The following is a 14,623-nucleotide window of genomic DNA, read 5'->3' as shown; positions in this document are numbered from 1 at the left end:
TGCTAGGAGCAAGCGGAATTGACTGTGTACTTTTTGTACAGTTGTGTTTGTTTTGCACTGCACGTTGGATTAAGCACACATTTGAAGTGTTTACTGTAAAGCTCTTTATTTAGATGCATTTTATTTGCCCTTTGTCAGGCCATGGGGTCAACAGGAGAGATGGAGATGCGATGCTCAGAATGTACACCAATCTACTGAGAAACACGGCCCGTCTTCTTGATGACGTGCTCCAGTTCAGCCATGAGGGAGGTGTCCAGGGCGATGTCGTACTTGGCCAGGATTTTTTGGATGGGTCTGAGCTTTAGCCACCATTGCTCTTTTGGAATACGGTGTCTGTAGAGAAAAGAGAAGCAATTTTTGTCTTTGGTTATATTGGTGGTATTTCATTCATTCATTCATTTTCTACCGCTTTTTCCTCACGAGGGTCGCGGGGGTGCTGGAGCCTATCCCAGCTGTCTTTGGGCGAGTGGCGGGGTACACCCTGGACTGGTCGCCAGCCAATCACAGGGCACATATAGACAAACAACCGTTCACACTCACATTCATACCTATGGACAATTTAGATGGACAATTATGAACAATTTATGGACAATTTAGAGTCGCCAATTAACCTAGCATGTTTTTTGGAATGTGGGAGGAAACCGGAGTACCCGGAGAAAACCTAGGCATGCACGCAGAGAAAACCCACGCATGCACGGGGAGAACATGCAAACTCCACACAGAGATGGCCGAGGGTGGAATTGAACCCTGGTCACCTAGCTGTGAGGTCTGTGCGCTAACCACTAGACGGCCGTGCCGCCTCGTGGTATTTCAATTTTATTATATTTGAGCATTATTTTAATTATGTATATTATGTATTAATTATAGGGCGGCACAGCGAACTAGTGGTTAGCGCGCAGACCTCACAGCTAGGAGACCAGGGTTCACCCTCCACCCTCGGCCATCTCTGTGTGGAGTTTGCATGTTCTCCCTGTGCATGCGTGGGTTTTCTCCGGGTACTCCGGTTTCCTCCCACATTCCAAAAACATGCTAGGTTAATTGGCAACTCCAAATTGTCCATAGGTATGAATGTGAGTGTGAATGGTTGTTTGTCTATATGTGCCCTGTGATTGGCTGGCCACCAGTCCAGGGTGTACCCCGCCTCTCGCCCGAAGACAGCTGGGATAGGCTCCAGCACCCCTGCGACCCTTGTGAGGAAAAAGCAGTAGAAAATGAATGAATGAATGTATTAATTATGTAATTATAATTATGTGTAATAGAATAACTAGCTCACATCATGAAAATTTTATTATTTAGATATTATTACTTTGTATCCATTTAGAAGAGATATATTCAAATGTATTGCGGTGATAAGGCATCTCTGAGCAGTATCATCTGAGTATTTCAATGCCTGACATCCTGGTTTTTGGTCATTAAATATGGTCATGCTAGAACGAAGACCGGTGGCGATTCTGGTTGGAAAGGCGCTTTTGCTTCCATCCACGTCACACGGTGGACGTTTGATGACATCTGAGCGGCACTGGAGGCGCCAGTGTAGCTAGAACCTCAAATACCAAATGGTGGGACCTCTGACGCTTGAAAAATAGGACAAAAGTGGATGCTTCGTGTTGAAGAAACCTACTCAAAGTCGGCCTTTTCTTTAAGCTCTGCCAGTGGCTGGAAAATCAAAGATCTCTTCCTCATGCCCAGCACACAAGCAGAATCTTGAGAATTGGCAAAGATACGACCTAGACACAGAAATGCGACGTGTGAAGTGAAAGATATATGAGCAGCAGAAGAACATCATCAATACTTCAGCATGTCTTTCCGTCCTCACCGTGTCGGTAGCATTCCTTCAGTTTGTCAGTCAGCCACAAAACAGACTTGATCCCCATCTTGGTGGCAAAGTTCCTGTCAAAGGGGCTGGGGGTTCCACCCTATGCACACAGCAGAGTGTTTGCTGCGTCACCACGGTGATTTCATCATGCCGTACCTGCTGCATGTGTCCCAGTATGTTCTTCCTGCAGTCAAAGATACCCTTGCCCTCCTCCGAGTACACATTGTAGAGAACGTCTGTGGTGTAGTTGGGGTTGCATTTCTCATTTCTGGAAATGGGCAATTGAAGAATGGGCAATGAAGAACGTGTCAAGATTTTTGTTTTGAAGATGATTCCATCCAGACCTGAGAATTAGTCCTCTCTTCACTGTGGTCTTCATCTTGTCCACCAGATGCTCCACGTTCACCTACAACGTTGGGAAAACAATGACACACTGCATACCAGCATTCCTAAGACTTTCTACTGGCCTGCCTCCCAAGCACGGAGCCTTGGCAGGCTTGGGAGGCATCATGACCTTTCCTTGACACGGAAAGGTCATGATGGAGCATGCTAAACCTTGTGTATGAGACTTAGGATGATGACCAAGACAGCTGTACGGAACCATATAAGTCATGGAACCGTATCCTGTCTGGATACATTTGGAACAGATTTTATTCTGGATATGAAGATGTGAATGAGATGATGTGAAGATGGTATTTTTGGTTCAAAATCATAAGACCGGTGCTAGTGTCAAGCACACAATATTCCATGTTAACGTTAATCCAGCGCTCAGGCCAAGCCAAATCCTGTGAAGAAAAATGGGAGTGAAATCCTGGCGGAGTGATGACTGATCATCCTTAATGTTGGTGGAGTTTAATCTTTCAGGTTTACCTTCAGGTCATGAATGTTGAAGGGCTCCTCAAAGATGTAAGCGTGGTCAGCGCCTGATGCCAAGGCCGCCATGGTTGCCAGGTAACCGCAGTATCCTCCCATGGTCTCTACGATGAACACTCTACGTTTGGTGCCCGCTGCAGACTGCTTGATCAGATCACATGACTGAGGAACCGGAAAGAAAGACAGAAGCAGGACTTCACTGTAACGGTCTGCCACCCAGGTCATGATGTGTGTGTGTGTGTGTGTGTGAGTACAGAGGTGATGGTATTGAGAGCGGTGTCGCAGCCGATGCTGAAGGCAGATCCAGGAACGTTGTTGGAGATGGTCGCAGGTATGACTACCAGAGGGATGCACATTTCCTCGTAGGTTTGTCGAGCCTGCACCATCTCCAGACCCCCGACGAAGGCCTGGTGAGAAGAAGACGACAGCATGAAAGAACGTGACATCGATGGAGGAATAAGTCTAGGATACCAGCTGCTCACCTCAAAGCCTCCAATGATGACTACACCATGGATGTTGAACTTGGTGATGTTCAAGCTGATGTCCTCCATGAACTCACTTGGCAGGGATCTTCATGAAAAAGGAAGATATATTATATTATGTAATATTCATCGTCGAAAACCTAAATGTTTTCTAATCAAATGGTCAATGACTTCCGGACAATTTGTAACCAGGGGTATTTATTCGTAATACATTTACATATTATATTCATATTTCTATATTTCATCCTTTTACATTTCATATGTACACTCTCTACAGTATGTTTATTGTAATTATCATTGTCAATATAAAAACATTCAGTATCGCAAGACCTCAAGTCGTTACCATGTGACATCAATCCAATCCACTTTATTTATACAGCACATTTTATAAACAGAGTTTCCAAAGTGCTGCACAGACTAGTAAAAATAAAAAGTAATAATCCAAAACTAAAAGATCATTTAAGAAATAAAATAGTAAAATAGATATTAAAATATAAAAAAACAAGAAACAAAGCAATAAAAGTATAAAAAATAAAACCAATTACAATAAAAACGAAGAGCTAAAAAAGTGGGTTTTAAGACGAGACTTAAAGCTTTCGATGTTGGGGGCCTTTTTTACTTGGGAGGGGAGAGAGTTCCACAGCCTGGGGCCAACCACAGAAAAGGCTCGGTCCCCCCTGGTCTTAAGTCTCGTCTTAGGCACCACAAGTTGGAGCTGGCCCTCGGACCTCAGTGACCGCGCTGGAGAGTAAATTTGGATGAGGTCCGAGATGTATTTGGGGGCCAGCCCATTCAAAAACAAACAATAAAATCTTAAAATCAATCCTAAAACGAACAGGCAACCAATGTAGGAAGGCCAGAATTGGGGTTGTGTGTCCCCCTTTTTGGTTCCTGTTAAAAGCCGTGCCGCAAAGTTCTGGACTAACTGTAAGCGGGAGAGAGACTTTTGGCTAATTCCAGAATAAAGTGCATTACAGTAGTCCAGACGTGATGAAATAAAAGTGTGCATGACTTGCTCAAAGTGTTGCAAAGATACCAAAAAATTTAGATAAAAGCCGAAGATGATAAAAACAAGATCAGTTGGTACAAAAAGCGTCAGATTTGGGGGTTGGGCAGTGATTTCAGAGTCTTGATGGGGGCAGCGGAAGGTGTAAATGTCCATCAGGGATGGGAGAGGACAACCGTTAATGCACTTATGCGCGCCGCCATCTATTGAGTAGTAGTCGACTATGAGTAATAGGAGAGTATGAGTATGAGTATTGCAGTGTTACCTTTTTGTGCCAAGGAGGGAGCCACCCTTTCCAATCCATCCAGCCACTCCAGTCCAGCCAATCGGTTCAATCTGTGCAGGGAAAGCATGCACAGTGATTGGTCAAGCTCCCTCCGCTATTATCAGTGTATCTTCATCAATTACCATCCCGTGGGCCAAGCCGTCAAATCCGTCGTGGACGGCCAGCATCTGGTGGCCCTGCAGGAGGCCGGTTCTGACCACCGAACGAACGGCGGCATTCATGCCGGCACAGGGGGCTCCCACATTGAGTACCGCTATGTTGATATTACTCTGCCGCACGGACACGGCTTTGTAAGAAACAGGAAGGGGGAGCCATGATGGCATCATAATGCTCTTACCTTCACATCGGGAGGGTGGATGTGAGACAGCATTTTGTACGTGTTCCAGTTATGCTCAAAGCTCCTGTTGGCAAAGACAATGAAAGTCTACGCAACACTTCATATATGCAGTATATGCAGTCTGCAGTACACACTATATACACTGTATGCAGGAATGAACAACACAAAGGTGGATGCCTCACTTTCCGCGGAGCTTCACTGCATCTTCAAATCTTCTTTCCGACATGGCCTTGGTCACGTCCTTGGTCTGAGGAAGTATTTGACACACGCACGTTTACCACCTGCAGTATTTGTTATACCTACAAAGTCACACCCCCAAAAGGACATGGACTCCATTTCAAGTGTTGACTTATGTTATCATGGACTAATATTGACATTTACATGCTAACTAAAGAATCAGGACCATTGTAAATGTGTTAAATAGGGGAGAGCGCAACACAGCAATTGACTTGATTTCACAGCAGGGGTGTCCAACTGTGAGCTTGCCTCAGGTGGTTGTTATTATCAAGTATTGGAAGATGTTGAAAGCACTGTAAAAAGCCAAAAATGAAATATTATTTTTCAAACATTGCTTGCCGCCAAGCATTTGAAAGGCAGGTTAATTAAAGAAAAAAGTGGTTCGAATAAGTGGAGAGAAAATAAGAGAATAAGAGAAAACACGAAGAATATATAAATACTGGAGTAAAAATGCTGTATTTTTGTATATGTTGATTGGGCAATAGATTAATAATAATGTTAGCTAATAACGATATTAATCAGTCTATGTTACTGTAAACTGTTGATGACCTGACAATGTTTTGCTAGTCATATGTAACCTACAGGGCGGCACGGCGGTCGAGTGGTTAGCGCGCAGGCCTCACAGCTAGGAGACCAGGGTTCGATTCCACCCTCGAGTTTGCATGTTCTCCCCGTGCATGCGTGGGTTTTCTCCGGGTACTCCGGTTTCCTCCCACATTCCAAAAACATGCTAGGTTAATTAGCGACTCCAAATTGTCCATAGGTATGAATGTGAGTGTGAATGGTTGTTTGTCTATATGTGCCCTGTGATTGGCTGGCGACCAGTCCAGGGTGTACCCCGCCTCTCGCTCGAAGACAGCTGGGATAGGCTCCAGCACCCCCGCGACCCTCGTGAGGAAAAGCGGCAGAAAATGAATGAATGAATGAATGAATGTTACCTACATGTGACTGCTTTTTACATTTTGCATTTGTGCATCTTTTCTGCACAAACATAGCATTGTGGAGCAATTGTGTTGGACTTCGGAGGTTGCATGCTGATTACGTACGACTTGCACGCACTCCATCAGAGGCAGTTTGACCGCCATGTTTCCCGACAAGGTGACCACACATGCGGGGGTGTCAGGTGTCGCCTCCAGCAGTGCCATCACTGCCTGCATGCCCATCCTGCTGGCCTGGGGGGGGGGATACAGAGCACAGAATCAACTTGCGAATATGTCAAATGTCACGTATGGTGTATGTAAGGTGGGTGGGGGTACCAGGATTCTGTCAAAAGCCGAGGGGGTTCCGCCTCTCTGTACGTGACCCAAGATGGTGGTGCGGGTGTCGAAGCCAAGCCTTTTTGTGATCAACTGAACAGAAATACTGTATGTCAAATCAGAACTTGTGTGCGACTGACATGCAAAGACATCTTCTTCTGACCTGTCTGACATATTCACAGCTGATGGCTTTGCCGTTCAGGTCCATGGCTCCTTCTGCCACGATGATGATATGCAGACGGTTGCCAAGTTGTCTTTGCTAGGCGGCATGTGGAGAGAACAAATGAGATTCACAAGCAGCTACTGGTCATTGCTGCAAGGAAGGCTTTTTACCTGAGTGAGTCGTCTGCACAGATGGTCCTCCCAGTCCTCCTCTGGGGGCATCTCGGGGATGAACACCCAGTCAGCAGCACACGCCAGAGCCGTCACCAAAGCCAGGTAACTGGAAGTCACAGTTTCATTTCCAGCTTCAATTCATGAAGAAAAGTCCTTTTTGTCTTTCAACTACACCCAAGTCATCCTACATCATTATGTTCAACTCACACATGTGCTGGACTCACCCACAATGCCTGCCCATTACCTCCAGGATGAACGTTCTCTGATGGCTGCATGGAGAAACGCAGTCATAAGAAACACAACATCGCACCTTTCACATGCAAACCAGTCTCTGCTTCACACTGCTCAATGAACCACAGCTCCCCTTTGCTGGCAGCCCTCATGTATCCAAACACTGTGACGGTACCACCACCAAATGAACGGATCTTCATCATGCCATTTTTTTGTTGTTTTATTTACTACTACTACTACTACTAATAATAATAATATATAATCTATACCACCAAAGGAACAGATCTTCACAATATCCCCTCTACTGGCTCCCCTCTACTGGCAGCACTCATGCAGCCCCAGACCTTGACGTGACCTTCACCACTGAGGAAGAAGACCTTCACAATGTCACAGTCCATGTTGGAATTCATGCTTTCCTCAATGAACCACAGATCCCCTCTGCCAGCAGCACTCATGCAACCCCAAACAATGACATCAACACCAAAAGAACGGATCTTCACAATATCACAGTACATGTTCTCCCTGAAGGAACCGCAGGTCTCCTCTGCTGGCAGCACTCGTGCATCCCATGACATGACTACCATAATGCTTGCCTGTGGCAGTGATGTAACGGCTGTGTGTTGACTGATTTTCAGTGGTTAGTAAAAGGATAGTGCTGTAGCAGCTGTACACTGACTACTTTAAAGTGCCCGTTCTATACTAGAGAAAGTACTACAGTGTGTACCGTACGATAGAATGTATAGTCTGGTGCTGGAGATCTCTGGTGGAATAAAAAGGGTTTAAGTACGGATCTACCTCTGCGCTGTGGTGGCGATGGCGTCCACGATCTCGATGATACGATGCAAGGCGGAGTCGGTGCCGATGGTCATGTCAGTGCCGCAGAAGTCATTGTCGATGGAGCCCACCATGCCCACGATGTTCAGGTGGGACGACTGCTTGGCTTCACTGGTGGTGATTTGCCCTGAGCACACGGAAGAATGACCAGTAATCCCAGTAAGGTCTCATCCACCATTTCATCTCACCAGCTTTGACCAAGTCTGCTAACAGCTGACTCCACTCAGTCCGGAACTGGTTGGCACCGGTCAGACTGCCATCACCTCCTATCACACACAGGTTGGTGATGCCCAGCTTGACCAGGTTATACGCCGCCTTGGTACGACCTTCCTTGGTGCGGAAGTCCTGGCAGCGGGCACTCCCAATCACCGTTCCACCCTGAGGAACAATCTCACAGTCAAAGGAGCCATCATGCATCAAGCACGGTCATGCTAAACTACGTTGACCTTTGGCTGATATTTAAATGCCCGTTTGACCTTCAGGATGGCACCACAGAGACGGCAAACACTCGCCTAAAGGTTAGATGGGAACTGATCTCACACTAACATAGCGCTGAGATAAGACGAGCTCACCAGCTGCAACATCATGGACACGCTCTCCCACGTGGCAGGACGGATGTTGTCTCCGCCATCCACCAGGCCCTGGTAACCCTGCCGAGCCACAACAGCACAACACTCTGACACCCGCTTGGGCGACACAAGTATAAATCATGAATATAATATAATAATATGACTATATATTATATAATAATATAATGTAATATAATTAAGATTAAGATTAAGATTAAGATTAAGATTAAGATTAAGATTAAGATTAAGATTAAGATTAAGATTAAGATTAAGATATGCCTTTATTCGTCCCTCAGTGGGGAAATTTGTATTGCACAGCAGCAAGAGTACAGAGTCAGTTAAGCAGTACAAAATACACAATGTAGAAAAATAAACAATATAAACAACCCAAGTATTAACAAAAATCAACAGTTTTCCCCAGAGTTATATACAATACAGTATGTAGATAATATGAAACGAGATGAGATATATAACCAGTCTATACACTGAGATCTTGTTAGAAAGTTAATATTAGGCATTATGGAAGAACTTAGTATATTGCATTTAGAGCCCTTAATATTGCACATGGAGGTTGATCAGATATTGCACAGTAATTGTATATATATCCAGAAAAAGTAAGGAATAAAGTGAGGAAGCGATAACATAAAAACAAAGTCATCAAGTCAACAGTAAACAAGCACAAAAGTAAAGCACAGCATCTTTAAAAAATAAAGAAAAACAATTCCTCTACCTGCTAATGTCAGTAACGGCAAAAGAAGGACTTTCTAGTCGAGTCTACGACCTTACAAGAATGAAAATAAAAAATCATAGTTTTATTTACCTCATGGACAAAATACACTTTGGCTCCAGTGTAGAGTCCCACACGAACCGCAGCCCTCACGGCTGCATTCATGCCTGCACACACACACACACACACACACACACACACACACACACACACACACACACACACACACAGCCTGCATTATTAGCATTCATTCACTGGCTGATAAATCCTTTCAAGCAGACAGTATACTGCATATAGTACTGCATCTTCACTGCCATTACATGTCTTCCACAAATGGTAAAGAGTGAGATAAGGTTACAAGGGGTCTTGTCCTTCCTGAGGTCCGACTAAAAGGACAAGACCTGGATAGGATGACTCTGCAGGCGCCAGGAGAATGTGGTCTTAAGTGGCAAACAGGAAAAGAAAAGAGTGGCATCACCCGCTCCCTTTACTTCCCAGCTTTCATAACACATGGCACAGAGGTCACCATTCTACAAATAGCCTGCAAAGTAGATCCTGTGTCTCAGAGCCCTGCAAATCAGAGCCCACTGCAGCTTCCAGGCAAAGGTCTCAGCCTGTCCTATACGGGCTTCTGTGGCTCCTGTGGCCCCAAGGACCAGCGTGTTGTGTACTGATTGGCTGCAAACCGGATGCAGAGGTTCTTTGTCACGTCAAAGCAACGCTACACACAAGACAAACATACACACGTCCTATGTCTGCATGCACCTTCTTTGCTGCTGTCAGCTTTGGGCTGGTTTTCTCATGGTTTTCATGTGTCACACGTGCAGCCCACATACGTAAGTAAGTTAGTATGCATTGCAGCCATTTTCTACATCCTCCGTGTGTCTGGATCTTACACCTTCATGGTGACCGCCTTTTTTTACTCTACCTACACTCTAAAAAGTAATTCAGAGTATCTGTTGACACCACTTGATTTAATACATAAATGCAATGTAAAAAATGTAATTAATTGATTTAGATACACTTTCTAAGTTGCTAACTTTATTTTTTAAGTTATGTTCAAATCATAATGTTGGTTATTACATGAACTTAATTTAGCATGTCATATACACTCAAATTTTATTGTTGGTAAACTTAAAACAAAATTCAAGTTGCCATGACTTAATAAAATTAGCTTGGTAACGAAATACACACACACACACACACACACACACACACACACACACACACACACACACACACACACACATATATATATATATATATAAAGATACTGCTACTTAAAAAGCTCTGTGCATTGTTATTATAATTAAGTAAACAACAAATTAAACTAATTTGAATAAAATGATTAAGTCAGTTGACTTAACATATTTCTTAGAGTTACAAACTTAAAAACTTGTCCCTTTAAATTATTACAATTATTCAGTAAGCATTACTTAAAATGAGCTTTGAGTGAAGAGGAAAAGCTAATTTGTGCAATGCAATATTGTTTGTTGGTTCAAAGCAATTTCAAATTAAGTTGTCATAACTAAGAAAGACTAATGGAAATTGTTGCGTTGATTTTTTTGTTGTTGAGGCTAAACATTTATTTTTTGAGTGTAACAGAAAGAAGCAAAACACGGCAAAAATGCTCACACGTTTGTCCTCTGTGGTGAAAAAGTGTGTGTTGCTCCTTTCAACCTTCTCAAAGCCCTCGTGAGGTGATTCTTCAAAGCCAATGGAAGCACGGCAAGGCCAGACCAAAATATGGCACCCTACTCATATTTAGCATACTTTAGACATTAGTGTTATGGTAAGAGGGTTGGGGTTTGAGGGTAGGTTTACAGGGTTTGGGTTTGGGGTGAGAGGGTTAGATGGTTAGGATTTGAGGGTTAGGGTTCGGGGTTAGGGTTGAATAGTTAAGATGGGGGGGTGAGGAGTTAGGGCTGCGGGGTTAGCGTTGGATAGTTATAGGGTTAAAGGGTTAGGGGTTAGGATTCGGGCTGCAAACTTGGAGGACAAGGGACAACTGTATACCTGCCAATGGATGCATATGTAGATATAATGGTATATGGTATATAATGGTAATGGTGATAGTGATGGTAATGGTGTAATTGTATTTGAACATCCATCAGGTTGTTTAATCCCCCCCCCCCCTTTGTTACTTTTACAATCTGTTACTGTTACATTTGTTCACTTTCTGCCTTCCTGGTATGATTGTTTTTTAATACATACATAAGTATAAGGAACCATATGAATGGAACCATATAGTGACATAATGGTGATTTCTTTACAACCATAACAATAATGATCATAGATATAACCATCCAAATAGTGATATATAATAACAATAAAGACAACATGACTGGTTGAAGACTCTTCACCTTTGTATTTAGCAAACATCAAGTGCTTGTATTGTTTCTTGAATTGTCTCATCCTTGTACATTGTTTGACTTCCTTAGCTAATCCCTTCCATAGTTTGATTCCACATCCTGAAATGCTATGGCTTTTTAACATTCTTCTCACATAGAGGTCTTTCACCTTTACTTCTTCCCTAGCTTTAAGTCTTTCATAACTTTGCAGATGTCAATGATGAAGTTGAACAGTTTTGGTCCCAGTATTGACCCCTGGGGTACTCCACACGTAATATTTCAACGTGCGGATGTGTGTTCTTTTAGCTTTACATATTGCTACCTGTCAGCAAAGTAGCTTTTGACCCAGTTCAGAAGTAATCCTCTTATTCTGTACCTTTCTAATGTAGTTATTAGGATGTCATGCTTGATTGTATCAAAGGCTTTTGTCATGAAAGAGAAAATGATCTAAAGATATTTTCCTCCATATTTACTCATGCATATTAGGCTATGTTGTCAAAAGTTGTCCTGACACATGACAATATACACATCCTCTACCTATACACTCTGAGTATCACCCAGATCACCACCCCCACTTACCCTGAGCATCGCCACCCGAGGTCAGCACTGCGATGGCCCGGCCCTCCCCCATCTTGCTGGGGTCAATGGCGAGCGTTTCTGCCATGGTTTCTAAGGAGAAGCCCTGCCGTTCTACTGCACAAGTAACCTCTTGCCTGGAAGTCTCCGGGTCACAGCAAAGCTTGCACAACCACCCCCTGACCCCCCCCCATCAGGCACCTGCTCAGATTTAGTCTCCCACATGCACATAGACACACATGTTGTGTATTTTTACCACAGTGAATCAGCGGGGATGCAATCAGGTTATTTTAGAATCCCCTAAATCAACCTGGCAAGAGAGTTACACCTTTTGGCCACTTGAGGGCAGCAAAAACAAGCAGAAGACTCTCTGTTGGGTGCAGCAAGGTCTCCTCCTGAGAAGCTAAACGTGACTAAACATGACACACGTATGAGTGAAGTGATACCAGTCATTTCCTTTCCCATCCAATGGACACATTCAGGCTGGGATTGGCGATACTTGTGCTGATACCGATATTTTGTACAAGTTCACGAGTAGTGCATGTCATAGTCATATCATCTGCAAGAATTGATTCCTTTAAAAATCAAATATATGAGGCATTTCATCATGAATGAAATGGACTTCAACAATGCAGAGCAGGGCGTCCATCTATTGTCTATGGTCCATCTCTTGTCTATGGTCCATCTACTATATGGCCCATCTATTGTCTATGGTCCATCTCTTGTCGATGGTCCATCTATTGTCTATGGTCCATCTATATGGTCCATCTATTGTCTATGGTCCATCTACTATATGGTCCATCTATTGTCTATGGTCCATCTATTATATGGTCCATCTATTGTCTATGGTCCATCTATTATATGGTCCATCTATTGTCAATGCAGAGCAGGGTGTCCATCTATTGTCTATGGTCCATCTATTGTCTATGGTCCATCTATTGTCTATGGTCCATCTATTATATGGTCCATATTGTCAATGCAGAGCAGGGCGTCCATCTATTGTCTATGGACCATCTATTGTCGATGGTCCATCTATTGTCTATGGTCCATTTATTGTCTATGGTCCATCTATTATCTATGGTCCATCTATTGTCTATGGTCCATCTACTATATGGTCCATCTATTGTCTATGGTCCATCTACTATATGGTCCATCTATTGTCTATGGTCCATCTATTGTCTATGGTCCATCTACTATATGGTCCATCTATATGGTCCATCTATTGTCTATGGTCCATCCATTGTCCATGGTCTATCTATTGTCTATGTCTATCGTTAACTCACAATTAATCGCATTTAATTGCGGATGGAAATAAGTTTTTATCTATAATAAGTAGGGGAAATATCTTTGTGATAAACAATTTGATGTGCGTTTACATCCAATTTTATGTAAAGGGATATCAATTTGGGAACTATGGACGAATGAGACCTCTCACACTGACACTAACATGTTTTCATTAATTTGTGTCACCTCCAAATAACATTAGTTTATTTATGATACTGGTTTTAAATTCTAATTGTTTGTTACTAAAAAGCCTATTTAGGAGCATTCAGAAAGGATTATTATGAAAGATTTGCCTCAGTGCACCTTTCCTTCATGAAATGTACAAATGAAAATACCTAAAACAGGGCAATAGTCATAAAACATTTCATCCAAATTGCAAACCTAATGTCATTTTAATTCTCTTTCATTGAAATACATAGAAATTCATCATTAAATTACAGTAAATGTTTTATTACAATACTATTTAATACTAATTCCAGTGTTCCAACTATAGGGGGATCACACTCCTCAGCCTCCCTGGGAAAGGGTGCTGGAGAGAAGGGTACGACCTTTGGTTGAACCTTTGTTACAAGAGGTCCAATGCGGTTTTCGTCCTGGTCATGGAACACTGGACCAGCTCTACACCCTCACGAGGGTGCTCGAGGGTGCATGGGAGTTTGCCCAACCGGCTTTGACAGCCCTAGTTTAAAGCCATGGTGGTCTCTTGTGTCCCTGCAGTCACCCTGTAGTCTGGGACTAAGTGTTGTGATGGAAAGAATGATAGGTGACTATACGGGTGTTGTTTCATGCCTACAGGACTCTAGTAATGTCAAAAAACATATTGGAAAGTCATATACACACATGAAAATATTCCATTTATTAATATTGAATCCTACTTGTTAGAAATTGATTTATGACAGTCAGGTCTGGAGCCAACCGGTTCTTCTCTGTTGGTCCTTCTACTTAGGTTATTCCGTGTTGGTGCTTCTACGTTGGTTCTTCCGAGCTGGTTCTTCTGAGTTCTTCTGAAGTGTGCTTCCCTTTTAGCATCTCTCCCAGAAAGAAGTGAGATTGTTGGAGGATGGAAGTGATAAAAGTGAGAAGGTCTTGGATGAATTAGTCCTGCTTTAATTGGTGTTGGAGCGCTAATAAGCAAGCCTGGGTTCTGCACGTCTGTGCCAGCACAGCCCGGGTGAGCTTTGATCAATGGGGCTTGGCAATGGGGGGGAGGGGGGCTGGTCTGGAGGTGAAACGGTGGGTGTACGTGTGTGTGTGTGTGGGGGGGGGTGGAACCTTCCGCCGGTGCTGATGAAGACGAATGAGCTAACAAGACATGACGGAATTGCTTTTGCAACAGGGAGGGGCATGAGGGGGGGGGATTGGTGCTGTGGCGGGATGTTGCGTTGAGGGCGGTTGAAGGGGTGGCTTGATTTATCACTCCAG

At 43.5% G+C, this 14,623-nt stretch overlaps 1 protein-coding gene across 1 annotated transcript; it reads right to left on the bottom strand.

Moving 5' to 3' along the window:
* Positions 1-99: 99 nt before the first annotated feature.
* Positions 100-12,081, bottom strand: pfkmb (phosphofructokinase, muscle b). Its single transcript, XM_058054369.1, has 22 exons — positions 11,921-12,081; positions 9,084-9,157; positions 8,267-8,344; positions 7,883-8,072; positions 7,656-7,821; positions 6,854-6,898; positions 6,627-6,735; positions 6,457-6,552; positions 6,294-6,386; positions 6,084-6,209; positions 4,983-5,047; positions 4,801-4,864; positions 4,586-4,732; positions 4,443-4,513; positions 3,172-3,259; positions 2,944-3,096; positions 2,687-2,851; positions 2,161-2,222; positions 1,973-2,084; positions 1,817-1,916; positions 1,622-1,727; positions 100-333 (listed from the first exon to the last, which is right to left on the bottom strand). The coding sequence occupies exons 1-22, from the start codon at positions 12,003-12,005 to the stop codon at positions 192-194; spliced, it is 2,337 nt and encodes a 778-aa protein (XP_057910352.1). The 5' UTR covers positions 12,006-12,081; the 3' UTR covers positions 100-191.
* Between the last annotated feature and the right edge of the window lie 2,542 nt (positions 12,082-14,623).

This window comes from Doryrhamphus excisus, chromosome 18, assembly GCF_030265055.1.
Source record: "Doryrhamphus excisus isolate RoL2022-K1 chromosome 18, RoL_Dexc_1.0, whole genome shotgun sequence".
In the NCBI taxonomy this organism is placed as follows: domain Eukaryota; kingdom Metazoa; phylum Chordata; class Actinopteri; order Syngnathiformes; family Syngnathidae; genus Doryrhamphus; species Doryrhamphus excisus.
This window is presented reverse-complemented; position numbering and strand designations above follow the sequence as displayed.

Coding starts and splice junctions, on each gene's coding strand:
- pfkmb (XM_058054369.1), bottom strand. CDS start 12,005: ATGGCAGAAACGCTCGCCATTGACCCCAGCAAGATGGGGGAGGGCCGG. Junction 9,158..11,920: donor CTCGGGTGGCGATGCTCAGG/GTAAGTGGGGGT, acceptor GTGTGTGTGCAG/GCATGAATGCAGCCGTGAGG. Junction 1,917..1,972: donor TACTGGGACACATGCAGCAG/GTACGGCATGAT, acceptor CTGTGTGCATAG/GGTGGAACCCCCAGCCCCTT.